Below are 19,215 nucleotides of genomic sequence, written 5' to 3' on the forward strand. Positions count from 1 at the left end.
CCATCGACCATCTAGTTTTCCATGACCATCTTAGTCCTAAACCAGTACCCTTTCACCTGGAACAAACATATCCTCCTGTACCGGTTCCTGGTCATGGTGTACAGTCTGTCTCAACCGGTCACCTACCACCCTATGCACTGTTCTTAGCCAGCGTCGGTGCTTCTGTGACCATGTGGTTGTGGTCCGGGGAGGGTCAGCCATGGGGTTAGGCATATGTAAATCCTCAATCTCTGTACATGTGTGGAGCTCAGCCCAGGTCTGCATTACCTTCAGGGGCTCCACGTGGAGGGACAATCTGGTCACAAGTAGGTTGTCTTCTTTAGGATTCGTGACGCCACTCTCGGTATTGCGGTCAGGGGACCGCCACTGCAGATTAGGGGACACCTGGGGCTGTTGGTAGAGCCAGTTAGATGGTGTGGCCCCCCGAGAGTGGGGCTGGCCCCAGGGCTCGATTTGAGTGTGTGGAACCACAGGTCGCAGAATGACTCTCACGCACAAGCAGAATGTCTTTCAGGGTTTTTACTTACGTCAGGTGGCAGGGTGAATAACCTGGGCGTAGCTGTGATGCACCAAGTAGGGAACCAGGCTCCTTCAGGCTGACTTGTGAGGGTGGCTACCGACTCGCCTTCCTAGCCCTTGTGTTTTTGGGGTGACCCCGACTTGCAGTCCTGCTGGGATCATTTAGGGAAGTTGCTGCTGCCTGTTCTCCCCTTTTTCAGCCCGTCTGCTTGTAGCCTGGACCAGGTCACTCCGGCTGCTTGCCTCTTGTGAACTATGGGCCCTCTCGTTGCTACGTGGCTGCGGACTCTGTGGTGTTATGGTGAGGGTCTGAAGTGCCCACACCGGCAGGTTGAGCAGGCCAACTGAATGGGCCCCTGCTCTGGGAACCTGTAACCCGTACGGGCCTGGTACCTCCCTGGCAGTCCCCATACTCAGCCACCTCTTTGCCTCCAGCCTCGGGTGGTTTTCAGTCGGCACTACCAGGTGACCGTTCTCCCCTGTCAGTAGCCACTGCACGTGCGTTGTCAGGATCGTGACAGCCTGCAGAGTCTGCTTCTTGTGACTGCTCTCCCTGAGCTGCACTACCTGACTGGCTCACTACTTCCTCCCCTCTGTGCCTGCCTACGCAACCTAGCAACCAGGCTCTCTACCACACCCTTTGAGTGGAGATGGAGGCCACATCCCCTCCTGGATTCCCCAGAGGTCCACTCAAAGATCCATGTGGAAGACCTGATTACTATGCGCCTGTGTAACCACACCTCGGTCAGCCTTCTGGATTACCTGTATTGTCCCGCCCCCAGCATGGGTGCAGTACTCAGTGGTGCCTGACCAGGTCAGGGGCGCCACACATGTCCTCCCGAACATTAGCATGTGGGCCGAGTACCCTGTGGTGCTATGTATTCAGTTATTGTACGCCCACATGAGTTCAGGCAGGTATTCTAGCCAGTGTGCTTTTTGACCATCTTCTAGAGACTGTAGTTTTTGTAGAAGTATGCGATTAAAACATTCTCACGCTCCATTGCCTTGTGGATGATAGGGTGTTGTCTGGGATTGTTCAATCCCATACAGATGGTAGAGGTCCTTCATCAAGGCACCCTGGAAACATGCTCCCTGGTTAGTGGATCCTCCGTTGACACCCTGAATACGTAAATGAAATGCTGAAATACTGCCTCTGCGGCTGACTCCGCCGTCTGGTCTTTAGGTGGTACTGATACCGCATATTTGGTAAAATGATCAGTCATCACCAAGCAGTAAGAGTATCCTGAGCTGGAGTATCCTAATTGTACATAGTCTATCATGAGCAAGTCCAGTGGGGCTGACGTCTTTAATGGTTTGCACAGGAGCCTGCTGTTCGACACTGTTCGACATGCTTCCTTTACCATGTTTTCCAGCCCCGGGCAGTACACAAGCAGACATAACCACTGGTAAGTTTTTTTTTCACTACCAAAGTGAGCGCCTCCCTCGTGGGCCTATTGAGCAACTGCTGGACCCACCGCCATTGGGATCACAATCTGCTGACGGTACTGCAGCTCCAATTTTAAGTAGATCTTGTGACACAGGAGGTCTTGTACTACACTCAGCTTATCTCATTGGTGCAACAATTTTTGGCCATCCGGAGATAGACCCTCCCTCTCTTCTGGCTGGGGCCAAGTTTTTGTGTGGATCCAGTGCTTCAACCACCACAACTCTTTGCTATCAATCTGGGTCCACACCCAGTCAGCGGGAGTATTTTAAAGCACCATGGACATCCCAGTGGCCACCCCACTTGAGTGTGCCAGGTCCCAGAGGGAAGGCAGTCAACCAAGGTCCGTAGTCTCAGTATCCTCTAGTTCATAGTCAACACTGCTAGCTGGGAGCCCTTGGGAGCCCTGTTGGTACTCGAGATAGAGCATCTGCATTACTATTTTCTCTCCCAGTCGGAACTTAATCCAGTAATTGAACTTAGACAGGCGGGCAATCCACCTTTGCTCTAACGCCCCCAACTTAGCATTCTCAAGGTGAGCCAAAGGGTTATTATCTGTTATTACTTCAGCCCCTGTCAGGAACTCTACAAAGCACTCAGTCAAGGCCTTCTGTTGTTGTGGACCCCAACAAGACGGGGCGGTTCCTAGGACCTCCCGCCATACCCCGCCACAACTTGTTCAAGAGACCCGCTTGATGGGCAAACTTTGGAATGAATCGCCGGTAGTATCCGGCCAATCCCACAAATGCTTCCACCTCTCATAGTGTATGCGGTGTGGGCCATTTCTGGACGGCCTCCACTTTGCTGATTGCTGGTTTCACCCCATCAGGAGTCACCACATGCCCTAGGTATTCTATACGTCTTCCGAAAAATTGACATTTTTTCGGCTTGATCTTGAGCCTGTAATCTCAGTCATTGCAGGACCTGCCATATCTTCTGCAGATGATTTCGAGTGAGGTCCCGAATACCAGCACATCATCCAGGTAGATTAATACAGACTTAAAGTTCATGTCGCCAAGGCAATGTTCCATCAGTCGCTGGAAGGTTCTAGGTGCATTTGAGAGGTCAAATGGCATCCAGCTGAACTCATAGCGTTCCATTGGTAGAATGAATGCCATCTTGGCTTTGGCACTTGCCAGTACTGACTAGGTCAAGGATGGAAAAGTACTTAGCGTGCCCCAAAGCAGATAGCGATTCTTCAATTCGGGGGAGGAGACAGGCGTCCCGCACCATGTTGGCGTTCAATTTTCTGTAGTCAACACAGAACCTGAGGGACCCGTCCTTCTTGCATACCAGGACCACTGGGGCCACCCAAGCAATCATAGAATCATAAAATGGTAGAGTTGGAAGGGACCTCAAGGGCCATAGTGTCCAACCCCCTGCAAGTGCAGGCTTTCCTAAATCATCCCAGCTATATGTTTATCCAGTTTCCGCTTGAAGATTTCCATTGATGGAGATCTCACCGCCTCCCGTGGTCGCCTGTTACACTCCCTGACTACCCTCCCTGTCAGAAAGTTTTTCCAAATGTCTAATCTGAATCTCCTTCCTTTAAGTTTTATCCCATTGCTTCTCTACCTTTCAGATATTTGTAGACCGCTATTAAGTCTCCTCTCAGCCTTCTCTTTTCAAACTAAGCATCCCTAGTTCTTTCAGCCGTTCTTCATGTGACATAGTTTGCAGACCATCTACTATCTTGGTTGCTCTTCTCTGGACTTGCTCCAATATATCGATGTCTTTCTTGAATTGGGGCGCCCAGAACTGTACACAGTATTCCACGTGTGGTCTGACCAGTGCAGAATATAAGGAAATAATTACCTCTCTTGATCTAGATTCAACAGCTTGTCTTGATACATCCCAGAATGTTGTTGGCCTTTTTAGCTGCAGTTCTGCATTGTTGGCTCATATTGAATCTGGAATCCACTATAATGCCCAAGTCCTTTCCCCGGTGCTATCACCTAGTTCTATTCCTCCCATGCTATATATGCTTTTTACATTTCTTTTACCCACATGTAGGACTTTACATTTGTCCCTGTTAAAAACCATTCTGTTCTCCTTGGCCCATTGTTTGAGTGTGTCTAGATCCTTTCAAATACGATCTCTTTCCTCTCTAGTGTTGGCTACTCCTCCTATCTTAGTATCATCTCTCCCTCTCCCTCTCCTCTCTTTGTTCTTATAGGTTTTTAATAACAAATAACCTTTCAGAAGGGAAAAAAAAGGGTACGACGGATCTGTTTTTTTACAGTATCCGTCACATTAGTTTTACCACAATCCTGAGACGGATCCATCGCATCAGTCACAAAATGGATTATGACTGATGGCAAAAAAAATGATGTGTGAAAGAGGCCTAAGGGGCGGGTGAGAATGTTCTCCAGTGTTCCTCATGCGATGTCCTCTCTTCTCCTCATGCGACGTCCTCTCTTCTCGTGGGATGTCCTCTCTTCTCCTCATGGGATGTCCTCTCTTCTCCTCATGGGATGTCCTCTCTTTTTTTCCTTGTGGGATGTCTCCTCTTTTCCTTGTGGGATGTTCTGTCTTTTCGTTGTGGAGTTTGGCAGTTTTCTCTTTACTGTTTCTCCACGTAACTTTCCACGTTCTGTTATTTCTTAGGTTGCTGAGCACAGAATGATAAGTCATGAATTACAGGAGCAAGTAGAACATGTCCGCTCCCTCCATGAGGTCATCCGCATGAACTACCGGCAACAAACGGCAAAAGAGCAGGAAGTCAACAGCAAGGTAGACCTCAACAAGGCATCCCAACATATCAGCCTCACTGGTGGAGGCCCGTCTGTGCGGCAGCCCGTATCACTGGTGGAGGCCCTGGGTATGCGGCAGGTCATGTCTCTAGTGGAGGCCCTGGTTAGATGGCAGCCCATATCACTGGTGGAGGTCCTGAGTAGTTGTTAGCTCATATCACTGGTGGAGGGCATGGGTAGGCGATAGCCTATGTTACTAGTGGAGGCCCTGGGTAGGTGGCGGTCCATGTCACTAGTGGAGGACATGGCTAGGCAGTGGCCCGTATCACTGATGGAAGCCCTGGTTAGGTGGCGACCCATATCACTGGTGGAGGCCCTGTTTAGGTAGTGCCCCATATAACTGGTGGAGGCCCTGTGTAAGTGGCAGTCCATGTCAGTGATGGAGGCCCCGTGTAGGTGACAGCCCATGTCACTGGTGGAAGTCCTAAGTAGGTGATAAAACAAGTTACTTGGGAAAGCCTCTTTTTGGCGTGTGATCAATATCCTCTAGAACCCTTTTCCATGACTTGTGGTCTATTTACAGCTGACTGACATTTTGGACATGTACCAGCATTCCCTGAAGACCTCATCGGAGTTCCTCAGTGGTCACCTCCCATCCATGTCCAGCAGCTTGGAACAGTCATTCCAGGCCAGTTATAAAGAGGCAAAAGATCTGATTGCAGCCTCTTCTGCCTCACATTTTCGAGATCCTGGACAGAATGTGGCCCTGATTTTGAGAGATGTGGGAACGCTGCACCACAAGTTGTGTTCTTCTCTGTCGCAGCTGCAAGACTTTAGTCGCTCACGTCAGATCTTACAAGGTAAGAGCAAAATCTACCATTATCTTAATGTAAAGTCTTCTTTGTACTCCACTATCTCCATATCCTGTTCAATATGCATACCATCACCATATTCTCCATGATGTTTTGTCTCCACCATGAAATCTCAACATTGTGTTCTTCATGTTGTGTGTCTTCTTCTCGTGTTCTCTGGGTTGATGCTCTTCACCTCATGTTCTTCTGGTTGCATGGGCTCCACTTAATTTTCTCTGGGTTGCGTGTTTTCCACCGCGTGTTTTCCACCGCGTGTTTTCCACCGCGTGTTTTCCACCTCGTGTTTTCCACCTCGTGTTTTCCACCGCGTGTTTTCCACCTCGTGTTTTCCTCCTCGTGTTTTCCTCCTCGTGTTTTCCTCCTCGTGTTTTCCACCTCGTGTTTTCCACCTCGTGTTTTCCACCTCGTGTTCTCCACCTCTTGTTCTCCACCTCTTGTTCTCCACCTCGTGCTCTCCTGCTTGCATGTTCTCGTAGTTGAGTGTTCTCAGAGCCTTGTGTTGTCCACCTCCATTTTCTATGGGTTATGTGTTTTCCTGGTTGTGTGTTCTCTAAATCATGTTCTCTAGGTTGCATGTTCTCAGTGTGGTGTGGTGCTCTATGGGTTACATATTCTCAGAGTTGTGTGTTCTCCTCCTTGTGTTCTTCTTTTGTTCTCCGGGTTGCATGTTCTCTAAGTTGTGTGTCCTCCACCTCATGTTCTCTTGATTATGAGTTCTAAACCTTCTGTTCCACCTCAACTTTGTGTTCTCCACCTCGCAATCTCTGGGTTGTGTGTTCACCACCTCATATTCTTCAGGTTGCCTTTTCTCCGGGTTGTTTGTTCTCCACCTCGTGTTCTGAGTTGTGTGTTTTTTGTGTTCTGTGTTCTTAACCTTTTGTTCTCCAGATTTTATGTTCTCCTAGTTGTGTGTTCTCCACCTCATGTTCTCCACCTATCAATCTCTGGGTTGTGTGTTTATCACCTCATGTTCTCCAGGTTGCTTTGTCTCCGGGTTGTTTGTTCTGCATCTTGTGTTCTCTAGGTCGTGTGTTCTCTGGATTGTGTTTTCTAAACCTTCTGTTCTCCAGGTTGCATGTTCTCCAAGTTGTGTATTCTCCACCTCTCAATCTCGGGGTTGTATGTTTGCCACCTTGTGTTCTTCGGGTTGTTTGTTCTCCACCTCAAGTTTTCCATATTGTATGCTCTCCATCTCATGTTCTCAGAGTTGCATATTCTCAGAGTTGTGTGTTTTCCGCCACATGTTCTCCGGGTAGCATGTTCTCTAAGTTTTATGTTCTCCACTATGTGTTCTCTGGGTTGTTTGTTTGATCTCTACCTCGTGTTCTCTGGGTTGTGTGTTCTGTGGGTAGTGTGTTCTAAACCTTCTGTTCTCCAGGTTGCCTGTTCTCCAAGTTGTGTGTTCTCCAACTCTTGTTCTCCACCTCTCAATCTTTGTGTTCTGTATTCTAAACCTTCTATTCTCCAAGTTGTATGTTCTCCCAGTTGTGTGCTCTCCACCTTCTGTTTTCCACCTTCTGTTTTCCACTTTTTGTTTTCCACATTGTGTTTTCCCCACCTTATGATTTACGGGTTTTGTGTTCTCCAACTCATGTTCTCTGGGTTGTGTGTTCTCTACCTCATGTTTTCCATATTGTGTGTTCTCCACCTCCTGTTCTCCGGGTTGTGTGTTCACCTCGTGTTCTCTGGGATGAATTGTCTATAAGTCTTGTGTTCTCCACTTTGTGTTCTTGGGGTTGCATGTTCTCCGGATCGTGTGTTCTGTTGCTTTATGCAACAGACAAGGACTTCTATGTTTGTGTGAAGGAGGACTTTATGCTGATCTAACAGTAGATGGCGATGTTGTGTAAAAGTTTTCCTTACTCATTGTAACTGTAAAAAGTCTCGTGTTTTCTTTTTGCTTTCTCTTTCTGATGCAATGCTGTATGACTGTGCTTATTATTACCTCATTTTCTCTCAAGAAGCAAAGAGTTTGTTATCCCATGTAAGCTGCTCTGAACTTTCTTCTGCATCTGGGAAGATAACCTGTTGCACAGCACAGCTTCTGTGGGCCCAGGCACACAAGAATCCCAGACACCCAAAAGAATCCCAGGCACCCCAAGATCCCAGGATACCACACACCCAGCACACCAGAAAGCTCAGCAAGACCCTGGTGAATGCAGGAGAATTCTTCAGTACAATTCTCTCCAAACAAGTAAGACAAGTTAATAATGATGAATAGCACAGAGCTAAAACTCACAGTAGCTAAGCTGAATAGTGAGAACTATCAGTTATGGAAGTTCAAAGTGGAGATGTTATTGTCTAAAGATGATTTATGGGAAGTAATCACTACAGATAGACCCAATGATAATAATCAGACATGGGATAAGAAAAATAGACAAGCAAGAGCTACTATCAGCTTATTAGTGGAATATTCTTAATTAATCCACATAAGGAATGAGGATACAGCACAGGGAATGTGGGAGGCATTAAGAAACCTACATGAACGACCCAGCTTAAATCACAAGTTATTTCTGCTAAGAAAGCTTTACAGCATGAGACTGAGTGCAGACAATGACATGCAGAAGCAGATATTCGCTATGATGGACGTGATATCACAGCTGAGATCAATCGGTGAAGATATTAAAGATAGCCACATAACAGCATATTATTATGCAGTTTACCAGATTCATACACTGCTTTAATAAATGCACTAGAGAGAAGACCTGAAACAGACATCATATTAGAGTTTGTGAAGACCAGACTCATAGATGAATATCAATGAAGGAAAGAGCAAATGATTCTACTGAAAAAGATGGTGGAAATGCTCTTAAAGCTACAGAATCAAAGAGATCCTATATTAAAGAGACAGAAGAATGTTTCAGATGTAAGAAAAAGGGACATTTAAAGAAAGACTGTGCTATATGGAAAGCAGAACAACAGAGATTACACCATAAAGAGAATACACAGAAAGTGAAAAACACAATCTCCGATTCATGTGTAAATAATTGGAATGGCACATTTAAAGTAACTGATAAGAAATCATCATCAGATTAGTTTATTGATTCAGGAGCAAGAAGTCATATGACAAGTAATGAAAGTTTATTTACTAATATTGATTTAAATAAGAAGGAAGTCATTTATCTTGCAGATGAGAGCAAAATAACTGCGGAAGGTATTGGACAAAGAATGCTAAACTGTTCTAATAAGTTTGGGCATGATTCAAACATACTTGTACAGGATGTGTTATATGTTCCAGGATTAGAAGGAGGATTGTTATCTGTAAAACGTCTAAGGGGTGCTTCACACACAGCGAGCTCGCTGCCGAGATCGCTGCTGAGTCACGCTTTTTGTGACGCAGCAGTGACCTCATTAGCGATCTCGCTGTGTGTGACAATGAGCAGCGATCTGGCCCCTGCTGCGAGATCGCTGCTCGTTACACACAGCCCTGGTTCGTTTTCTTCAAAGCCGCTCTCCTGCTGTGACACACAGATCGCTGTGTGTGACAGCAAGAGAGCGACAAATGAAGCGAGCAGGGAGCAGGAGCCGGCGTCTGGCAGCTGAGGTAAGCTGTATCCAAGATAAACATCGGGTAACCAAGGTGGTTACCCGATATTTACCTTAGTTACCAGCCTTCGCAGCTCTCACGCTGCCTGTGCTGCCGGCTCCGGCTCTCTGCACATGTAGCTGCTGTACACATCGGGTTAATTAACCCGATGTGTACAGCAGCTAGGAGAGCAAGGAGCCAGCGCTCAGTGTGCGCGGCTCCCTGCTCTCTGCACATGTAGCTGCATTACACATCGGGTTAATTAACCCGATGTGTAATGCAGCTAGGAGAGCAAGGAGCCAGCGCTCAGTGTGCGCGGCTCCCTGCTCCCTGCTCACACTGGTGACTAATGTAAACATCGGGTAACCATACCCGATGTTTACCTTAGTTACCAGTCTCCGCAGCTTCCAGACGGCGGCTCCGTGCAAGCGCAGCGTCGCTTGCACGTCGCTGCTGGCTGGGGGCTGTTCACTGGTCGCTGGTGAGATCTGCCTGTTTGACAGCTCACCAGCGACCATGTAGCGATGCAGCAGCGATCCTGACCAGGTCAGATCGCTGGTCGGATCGCTGCTGCATCGCTAAAGTGTGAAGGTACCCTAACAGCTAAAGGAATTACTGTAAAATTCAAAGATGATGAATGTACAATCCTAGCGGGAAATAAGATAACCAATGTCAAGGCAGATGAACAATTACAGTGCCTTGCAAAAGTATTCAGCCCCTTGAATTTTTCAACCTTTTCCCACATTTCAGGCTTCAAACATAAAGATAAAAATGTGAATGTTCTGGTGAAGAATCAACAAAAAGTGGACACGATTGTGAAGATGAACGAAATTTATTGCTTATTTTAAACTTTTGTAAAAAAGAATAAACTAAAAATTGGGGCATGCAATATTATTCATCCCCTTTACTTTCAGTGCAGCAAACTCACTCCAGACGTTCATTAAGGATCTCTGAATGATCCAATGTTGTCCTAAATGACTGATGATGATAAATATAATCTACTAGAAGGTGGCCGGATTCTACGCATCGGGTATTCTAGAATTTACGTATTGTGTAGTTCATGTATGATTTTTGTTATAGATATAGATATAAATATATATATATATATATATATAGATGTTGTTGTGTGTAGTTACCAAGTGTTTGTGTAGGGCGCTGTACATGTTCTGGGTGTGGCGGGGGGTGAGAGCGGTGTTGTATGTGTGTTGCGTTGTTTGTGGAGCGCTGTGTGTCTGCAGCGTTCTGTGTGTGTGTGTGTGTGTGTGTGTGTGTTGCGCGGTTTGTGTGGGTGTGGTGTGTTTTGGGGGGAGGTATGTTTTGTGCAATGTGTGTGTTGTGCAGTATGTGCGTATATTTATGTATGCCGCGGTGTTTGTGTGTTTGGTGTTGTGTGTGTGCAGCGTTGTCTGTGTGTGTGGGTGTCTGTGTATGGCGGTGTTTGTGGTTCCCTGTGTGTGTATGTGTGTGTGTGTGTGTGTGTGTGTGTGTGTTGGGGGGAGGTGCGCACCTCCCCATCGTGCTACATCCCCCATGCTGCGCACCCCCCATCGTGCTACATCCCCCATCGTGCTACATCCCCCATGCTGCGCACTCCCCATCGTGCTACATCCCCCATGCTGCGCACCCGCCATCGTGCTCCATCCGCCATGCTGCGCACTCCCCATCGTGCTACATCCCCCATGCTGCGCACTCCCCATCGTGCTACATCCCCCATGCTGCGCACCTCCCCATCGTGCTACATCCCCCATGCTGCGCACTCCCCATCGTGCTACATCCCCCATGCTGCGCACTCCCCATCGTGCTACATCCCCCATGCTGCGCACTCCCCATCGTGCTACATCCCCCATGCTGCACACTCCCCATCGTGCTACATCCCCCATGCTGCGCACTCCCCATCGTGCTACATCCCCCATGCTGCACACTCCCCATCGTGCTACATCCCCCATGCTGCGAACTCCCCATCGTGCTACATCCCCCATGCTGCGAACTCCCCATCGTGCTACATCCCCCATGCTGCGCACTCCCCATCGTGCTACATCCCTGTTAGGACCAGGAGGACGGGCAGACCCAGGAGGTGGATCCACTGGGCTGAACACCTCACCGAGGGCAAGGTGTCCGGTAGCCGGAGCACTAGCAGGACAGTCCGTTTAGAGGAGTGGAGTAAAGAAGTCCCTGGGACCACGGGGTCTCTGATGGTAGTCCGGGTGACGGAGCTCAGGTTCGGAGGCCGAGATGTCGTCAGGCAGAGTCCGGAACCAATGGAGCGAGAAGACGGGTCACCACAGGGATCGGAGATGGCAGGAGCTGACGGGATGGCAGGCCGTCACTGTTCGGGGTTCGGGAGTCGGCAGGACCGGATGGCGAGGCAGGAGCGGCTCTAGGAGAGAGATAGGTGAGTATATCACAGACACAAGGAGACCTGACTCCTAGCTTAGAAAACACGAAGAACAGGCCCCGCCCACTTGGAAAGGATCCCCCTATATACCAAGTACCTGTTCCTTCAATATCCTGTTGGAGGACACTGGCCCTTTAAGAAAGGGTCAATGACCGCGCCCTAATGCGCATGCGCGAGGCCCGGGTGCCAGAAGCCAGGGCAGGGAGCGGTGAACAGGAGGCAGGGGAGCCGGCCTGGAGCAGAGCTGCCAACGGGCGCCGGGAGCGGGGACTGAGCCGCCTGGGGAGCGCAGGTGATGGGGGCTGGAGGCTGTGGAGTGGGGGACGCCTGATAGAGGAGCCGGGGAGCGAGGCAGGGAAGCCGGGGAGCGTGGCAGGTGAGCCGGGAAGCGAGGCAGGGGAGCCGGGAAGCAAGGCAGGGGAGCCGGGAAGCAAGGCAGGGGACCCGGGGAGCGTGACAGTACCCACCTACGCCCCCCTCCCCGCAACCGGGACAGGAAGGCACGTATCAGAGGAGTACCCACATTTTCCCGGGGTTCCCAGGACCTATCCTCAGGACCATACCCTGCCCAGTCCACCAGGAAGAACTGTCGGCCTCGTACGGTTTTCATGGCCACGATATCCCTTACCGCATAGATTTCATCATCAGCAATAGGAGGATGAGCAGAACTGGCAGCAGAGGAGAAGGGACCAAGGACAACTGGCTTGAGCAGGGAGACGTGGAAGGAGTTGGGTATTCTCATCGTGGCCGGGAGCTGCAGCTTGTAGGAGACCTCATTTATTTTGCTGATGACCTTAAACGGCCCGATGTAGCGAGGACCCAGCTTGTATGATGGTAGCTTCAATCGGACGTACTTGGAAGCAAGCCAGACCAGATCTCCTGGAGAGAAACACAGGGGATCCAGGCACCTCTTGTCTGCGTGTCTCTTCATCCACAGGGAAGCACGTCCAAGGGACGTCTTGACAGAGTCCCAAATTGTAGAAAAGTCACGGACTACAGCATCAGCAGCAGGGACATCCGAGGAAGAGGATACAGGTAATGGGACGGAAGGCTGAAGACCGTAAACGACATGGAAGGGAGAGCTGGAGGAGGACTCACTGACGTGGTGGTTATGGGAGAATTCAGCCCAAGGAAGAAGCGTGGACCAGTCGTCGTGATGGGCGTTGACGTAGTGACGTAAGAAGGAGGTCAAGATCTGATTGACTCGTTCCACTTGGCCATTCGACTGAGGATGGTAGGCTGAAGAAAAGTCCAGAGTCACTCTCAGATGTTTGCAGAGAGCCCTCCAGAAGTGGGAGGTAAACTGAGTTCCTCTATCGGACACAATGTGTGATGGAAAGCCATGCAACCGGAAGATGTACTGTATGTAAGCGTCAGCGAGTTCCTGGGCAGAGGGCAGTCCAGCCATAGGGACGAAATGAGCCATTTTGGAGAACCGATCCACCACGACCCATATGACTGTGTGTCCGGAGGACAGGGGCAAGTCCGTAATAAAGTCCATCACAATGTGTTGCCACGGAACGGAGGGTATAGGCAGAGGCAGAAGACGACCATATGGCAGGTGTTTGGGCGTCTTGTTCCTGGCACAAGAGGAGCAGGCTGAGACAAAAGAAGCGACGTCCGTGCGAAGGGATGGCCACCAGTAGTGACGTACAATTGTACTCCATGTTTTCTTCTGACCAGCATGGCCGGCTATTTTCGAGGCATGGCCCCAGTGCAACACTTTTTTCCTGTCAGTCTCAGAGACATAGGTCTTCCCAGGTGGTATCTGGGCCAGGGTGACAGGAGCCACCGGAATGATCTTACTAGGACAGATGATGGGCTGGGATGTCTCCTCCTCCTGCTCCATGGGCATGAATGACCTGGACAAGGCATCTGCTCGTACATTCTTGTCCGCGGGTCGAAAATGGAGCTGAAAATCGAACCTGGCAAAGAACAAGGACCACCTGGCCTGCCGTGAGTTCAGTCGCTGAGCGGACCGCAGGTATTCTAGGTTCTTGTGGTCCGTGTAAATGATCACGGGGTACACTGCTCCCTCCAGAAGGTAGCGCCATTCCTCCAGAGCCAGTTTGACTGCCAATAGCTCTCGGTCACCGATGGTGTAGTTGCGTTCAGGCGCTGAGAAGCTCTTGGAGAAGAAACCGCAAGTAACCATCTTCCCGGAGGAGGACTTCTGCATGAGCACTGCTCCGGCTCCCGAGGAGGAGGCATCCACCTCCAAGGTAAACTGTCGGTTTAACTAAGGACGGTGGAGCACAGGGGAAGAAGCAAATGCCTGTTTCAGGGAGCCAAACGCGGCGTCGGTCGCAGGTGACCAGTCCTTTGGATTAGCCCCCTTCTTGGTCAAGGCGGAGAGAGGTGCAGTCAGAGCAGAGAAGTGAGGGATGAACTGACGATAATAGTTTGCGAATCCCAGAAAGCGTTGGATTGCCTTCAGTCCGGAAGGAGGGGGCCAGTTGAGAATGGAAGAGACCTTCTCCGGGTCCATCTGCAGACTGGTATCGGAGATCACGTAACCTAAGAAGGGAAGAGAAGACTGCTCGAATACACACTTCTCGTACTTGGCGTACAGGCGATTCTCTCTCAGTCTTTGTAGTACCAGCTGCACGTTCTCTCTGTGGGTCTGGAGGTCCGGAGAGAAGACCAGGATATCGTCAAGATACACCACCACACAGACGTAGAGAAGGTCCCGGAACACGTCGTTCACCAATTCCTGAAACACTGCTGGTGCGTTACAGAGGCCGAAGGGCATCACACAGTATTCATAGTGCCCATCCCGAGTATTGAATGCGGTCTTCCATTCGTCCCCAGAGCGGATGCGGACCAGGTTGTAGGCACCCCGAAGATCCAACTTGGTAAACACACGAGCTCCTCTAAGCCGATCAAACAATTCGGGGATGAGCGGCAGGGGGTATTTATTTTTCACGGTGATTTGGTTTAATCCCCGGTAGTCAATGCATGGGCGTAGATCGCCCTCTTTCTTCTTAACGAAGAAGAAGCCTGCTCCTGCAGGAGAGGAGGACCTCCGAATGAATCCCCTTGCTAGGTTCTCCGTGATGTAGGCAGACATGGCCCTAGTTTCAGCAGGAGACAACGGATATATCCGTCCTCGAGGTGGTGTAGTTCCCGGGAGTAGGTCGATGTTACAGTCATAAGGACGATGTGGCGGCAGTACCTCTGACTCCTTTTTATCAAAGACGTCCGCGAAGGACCAATAGGCCGAGGGCAGTCCCGGTAGGGACTCCGGAACCGGAGGTCGTCAGATGGGCTGTATAGTCTTCAGACAATTCTCGTGGCAAGAGGAGCCCCATCGGGTGATTTCACCAGTACCCCAGCTGACTGACGGTTCGTGTGTCCGTAACCAGGGGAGTCCCAGCAGGATTTGATGGGACATGTGTGGGAGGACGTAGAGAGCGATGTTCTCGGTGTGCAGGGCACCGATACGTAGTTCCACCGGCTTGGTGATCCACGAGATGGTGTCAGAGAGGGGTCTCCCATCTACAGAGGCAATCACGAGGGGTTTGTCGAGTGGAGTAACAGGCACCTGGTACTTGTCCACCGTGGCCTGCTGGATGAAATTGCCTGCTGCCCCGGAATCGAGGTACGCCTCGGCCGTGAACCGCGTCTCTCCCGTTGTCACTTGAACAGTCCACGTAACCGGGTCTGAGAGAGTCCCAGCACCTAGGGTGGCCTCTCCTACCAACCCTAGGCTTTGGAGTTTCCCGGCCTCTCTGGACAGGAGCGTAGAAGGTGTGTGCCCTCTCCGCAGTAGAAGCAGAGACCCTTGGCGAGCTGCTCCGCTCGGCGTTGTTCAGACTGCCGCAAACGGTCAATCTGCATGGGCTCGTGGACAGAGACACCAGACGACGCTGACTGAAGTACGGCGGGCTTCTGCGGAGGAGAGGAATGCCGTATCGGACGTCTCTCACGGGACACCTCTTTGGATCGTTCCTGGAATCTGAGGTCCACGCGGGTGGCTAGTGCGATCAGGGCATCCAGGGTGGAAGGAACATCGCGGCCTGCCAGCTTGTCCTTAATACGGCCGGAGAGTCCTTCCCAGAAGGCGGATGTGAGGGCTTCATTGTTCCACCCCAATTCTGAGGCCAAAGTGCGGAAGCGGATGGCATACTGCCCTACCGTCGTAGTCCCCTGACGTAGCCTGAGGAGTGATGAGGCGGATGCAGCGGCACGTCCAGGTTCGTCAAAGGTGTTTCTGAATGCCTGCAGGAAGTCCTGGATGTTGGTAGTTACAGGGTCCTCCTTTTCCCACAAGGGGTTCATCCAGGCCAGTGCCTCACCCTCTAGATGTGACATCACAAACGCCATCTTGGCTTGGTCGGAGGCAAAAAAGTGCGGAAGCAGCTTGAAATGAAGGGAGCACTGGTTTAGGAATCCCCTGCAGGTCTTGGGATCTCCGGCGTACCGGGGTGGTGAAGCCAAACGAAGTCTGGAAGCATCCGAGGAGGCTGCCACGGGAGCTGTGGCCGTGGATTGTACAGTGGAAACCTGAGATGCCAAGGATGTGGCCGTCGTTTGTAGCGTGTTCAGGCGGGTATCCACAGAAGACATGAAGTTCAGCATGCGGGTCTGGGTCTCGCGCTGGCGTGTGAGTTCCTGCTGCAAGGCCGCTAGTTCTTCGGCGGGATCCATGGCCTGTTCTTACTGTTAGGACCAGGAGGACGGGCAGACCCAGGAGGTGGATCCACTGGGCTGAACACCTCACCGAGGGCAAGGTGTCCGGTAGCCGGAGCACTAGCAGGACAGTCCGTTTAGAGGAGTGGAGTAAAGAAGTCCCTGGGACCACGGGGTCTCTGATGGTAGTCCGGGTGACGGAGCTCAGGTTCGGAGGCCGAGTTGTCGTCAGGCAGAGTCCGGAACCAATGGAGCGAGAAGACGGGTCACCACAGGGATCGGAGATGGCAGGAGCTGACGGGATGGCAGGCCGTCACCGTTCGGGGTTCGGGTATCGTCAGGACCGGTTGGCGAGGCAGGAGCGGCTCTAGGAGAGAGATAGGTGATTATATCACAGACACAAGGAGACCTGACTCCTAGCTTAGAAAACACGAAGAACAGGCCCCGCCCACTTGGAAAGGATCCCCCTATATACCCAGTACCTGATCCTTCAATATCCTGTTGGAGGACACTGGCCCTTTAAGAAAGGGTCAATGACCGCGCGCGCGCCCTAATGCGCATGCGCGAGGCCCGGGTGCCAGAAGCCAGGGCAGGGAGCGGTGAACAGGAGGCAGGGGAGCCGGCCTGGAGCAGAGCTGCCGACGGGCGCCGGGAGTGGGGACCGAGCCGCCTGGGGAGAGCAGGTGATGGGGGCTGGAGGCTGTGGAGCGGGGGACGCCTGATAGAGGAGCCGGGGAGCGAGGCAGGGAAGCCGGGGAGCGTGGCAGGTGAGCCGGGGAGCCGGGAAGCAAGGCAGGGGAGCCGGGAAGCAAGGCAGGGGACCCGGGGAGCGTGACAATCCCCCATGCTGCGCACCCCCCATCGTGCTACATCCCCCATGCTATAATAGTTCTCCTATTATACTCAGAGAGGAGTATAATAGGAGGACTGTAATAGGAGGAGTAGTCCTGGGGGGAGAGGAGTATAATGCCGGCTCCCTGCACATGTGTACCGGGAGCCGGTGTACGCTGGTAACTATGATACACATCGGGTAACTAAGGGACCTTAGTTACCCGATGTGTATAATGGTTACCAGCGTTCACGGGCTCCGTCAAGATCCCAGCATCGCAAGGTTATGTCTGAGCCGGTGTACACTGGTAACTATGATACACATCTGGTAACCAAGGGACCTTAGTTACCCGATGTGTATAATGGTTACCAGCGTTCACGGGCTCCGTCAAGATCCCAGCATCGCAAGGTTATGTCTGGCGCTGCTGGGATCGTGACGGAGCCGGTGTAGAAGCAAGCAATATCCCAGGATGTTGTGAGTGTGTGGATGTGATGTGTGAGGTGTGTGTGAGAGTGAGTGTGATCTGATGTGTGTGTGTGTGTACTCACCTGGGAGTCGGAGCTCCGTGTCAGTTGGGCAAGAGCGAGCGTGCATTGCGTGAGGTGGGCGGGGCCTGCAGAGAGCCGGGGCGAGAGGCCAATCCGTGTGGGGGGGCGGGGCCATGGCGAGCCCAGCGGCCAATCAGCTTTGTGTCACCGTAAGGACACAATTTTGGAGCATGACAGACAGACAGACAGACAGACAGACAGAATAAGGCAATTATATATATAGATAGTGTGTAATCAAGTCTCCGTATAAATGCCCCTGCTCTGTGATAGTCTCAGGTTTCTGTGTAAAGCGCAGAGAGCATCATGAAGACCAAGGAACACAACAGGCAGGTCCGTGATACTGTTGTGGAGAAGTTTAAAGCTGGATTTGGTTGTAAAAAGATTTCCAAAACTTTAAATAAGGAGCACTGTGCAAGCGATCATATTGAAATGGAAGGAGAATCATACCACTGCAAATCTACCAAGACCCGGCCGTCCATCCAAACTGTCATCTCACACAAGGAGAAGACTGATCAGAGATGCAGCCAAGAGGCCCATGATCACTCCGGATGATCTGCAGAGATCTACAGCTGAGGTGGGAGAGTCTGTCCATAGGACAACAATCAGTCGTACACTGCACAAATCTGACCTTTATGGATGAGTGGCAAGAAGAAAGCCATTTCTCAAAGATATCCATAAAAAGTGTTGTTTAAAGTTTGCCACAAGCCACCTGGAGACACCAAACATGCGGAAGAAGAAGGTGCTCTGGTCAGATGAAACCAAAATCGAACTATTTGGGCACAATGCCAAACAATATGTTTGGCGTAAAAGCAACACAGCTCATCACCCTGAACACACCATCCCCACTGTCAAACATGGTGGTGGCAGCATCATGGTTTGGGCCTGCATTTCTTCAGCAGGGACAGGGAAGATGGTTAAAATTGATGGGTAGATGGATGGAGCCAAATACAGGACCATTCTTGAAGAAAACCTGTTGGAGTCTGCAAAAGACATGAGACTGGGACGGAGATTTGTCTTCCAACAAGACAATGATCGCAAACATAAAGCAAAGTCTACAATGGAATGGTTCACAAATAAACGTATCCACGTGTTAGAATGGCCAAGTCACAGTCCAGACCTGAACCCAATCGAGAATTTGTGGAAAGAGCTGAAAACTGCTGTTCACAAACGCCTCCATCCAACCTCACTGAGCTCCACATGTTTACAAAGGAAGAATGGACGAGAATTTCAGTCTCTCCATGTGCAAAACTGATAGACACTAAAGGCTGCTTTACACACAACAATATCGCTAGCGATCTCGTTGGCGATGTGACACACCAGATCATAGATACGATTTGCCGAGTTCGCACATAGGTCATTTTGTGATCGGCGCTACAAAAACGACCTATGTGCGATCTCGGCAAATCGTATCTACGATCTGGCGTGTCACTTCGCTAACGAGATCGCTAGCGATATCGTTGTGTGTAAAGCAGCCTATACCCCAAGAGACTTGTGCTGTAATCGCAGCAAAAGGGGGCGCTACAAAGTATTAACTTAAAGGGGATGAATAATATTGCACTCCCCAATTTTCAGTTATTTATTTTTTATAAAAGTTTAAAATAAGCAATACATTTTGTTCAACTTCACAATTGTGTCCCACTTGTTGATTCTTCATCATAAAATTTTACTTTTTTATCTTTTGTTTGAAGCCTGAAGTGTGGGAAAAGGTTGAAAAACTCAAAGGGCCGAATACTTTCACAAGGCACTGTATATCATCT

At 50.5% G+C, this 19,215-nt stretch overlaps 1 protein-coding gene across 1 annotated transcript in view; it reads left to right on the forward strand.

The window, feature by feature from the left end:
• Nucleotides 1-19,215, forward strand: part of DNHD1 (dynein heavy chain domain 1) — a 355,748-nt gene that overhangs the window by 121,515 nt on the left and 215,018 nt on the right. The window contains exons 12-13 of the mRNA XM_075334063.1: nt 4,571-4,696; nt 5,240-5,516. Coding sequence (XP_075190178.1) covers nt 4,571-4,696; nt 5,240-5,516 — 403 coding nt within the window. The remainder of the gene's footprint in view (nt 1-4,570; nt 4,697-5,239; nt 5,517-19,215) is intronic.

Source organism: Anomaloglossus baeobatrachus, chromosome 2, assembly GCF_048569485.1.
Source record: "Anomaloglossus baeobatrachus isolate aAnoBae1 chromosome 2, aAnoBae1.hap1, whole genome shotgun sequence".
Classification (NCBI taxonomy): Eukaryota; Metazoa; Chordata; class Amphibia; order Anura; family Aromobatidae; genus Anomaloglossus; species Anomaloglossus baeobatrachus.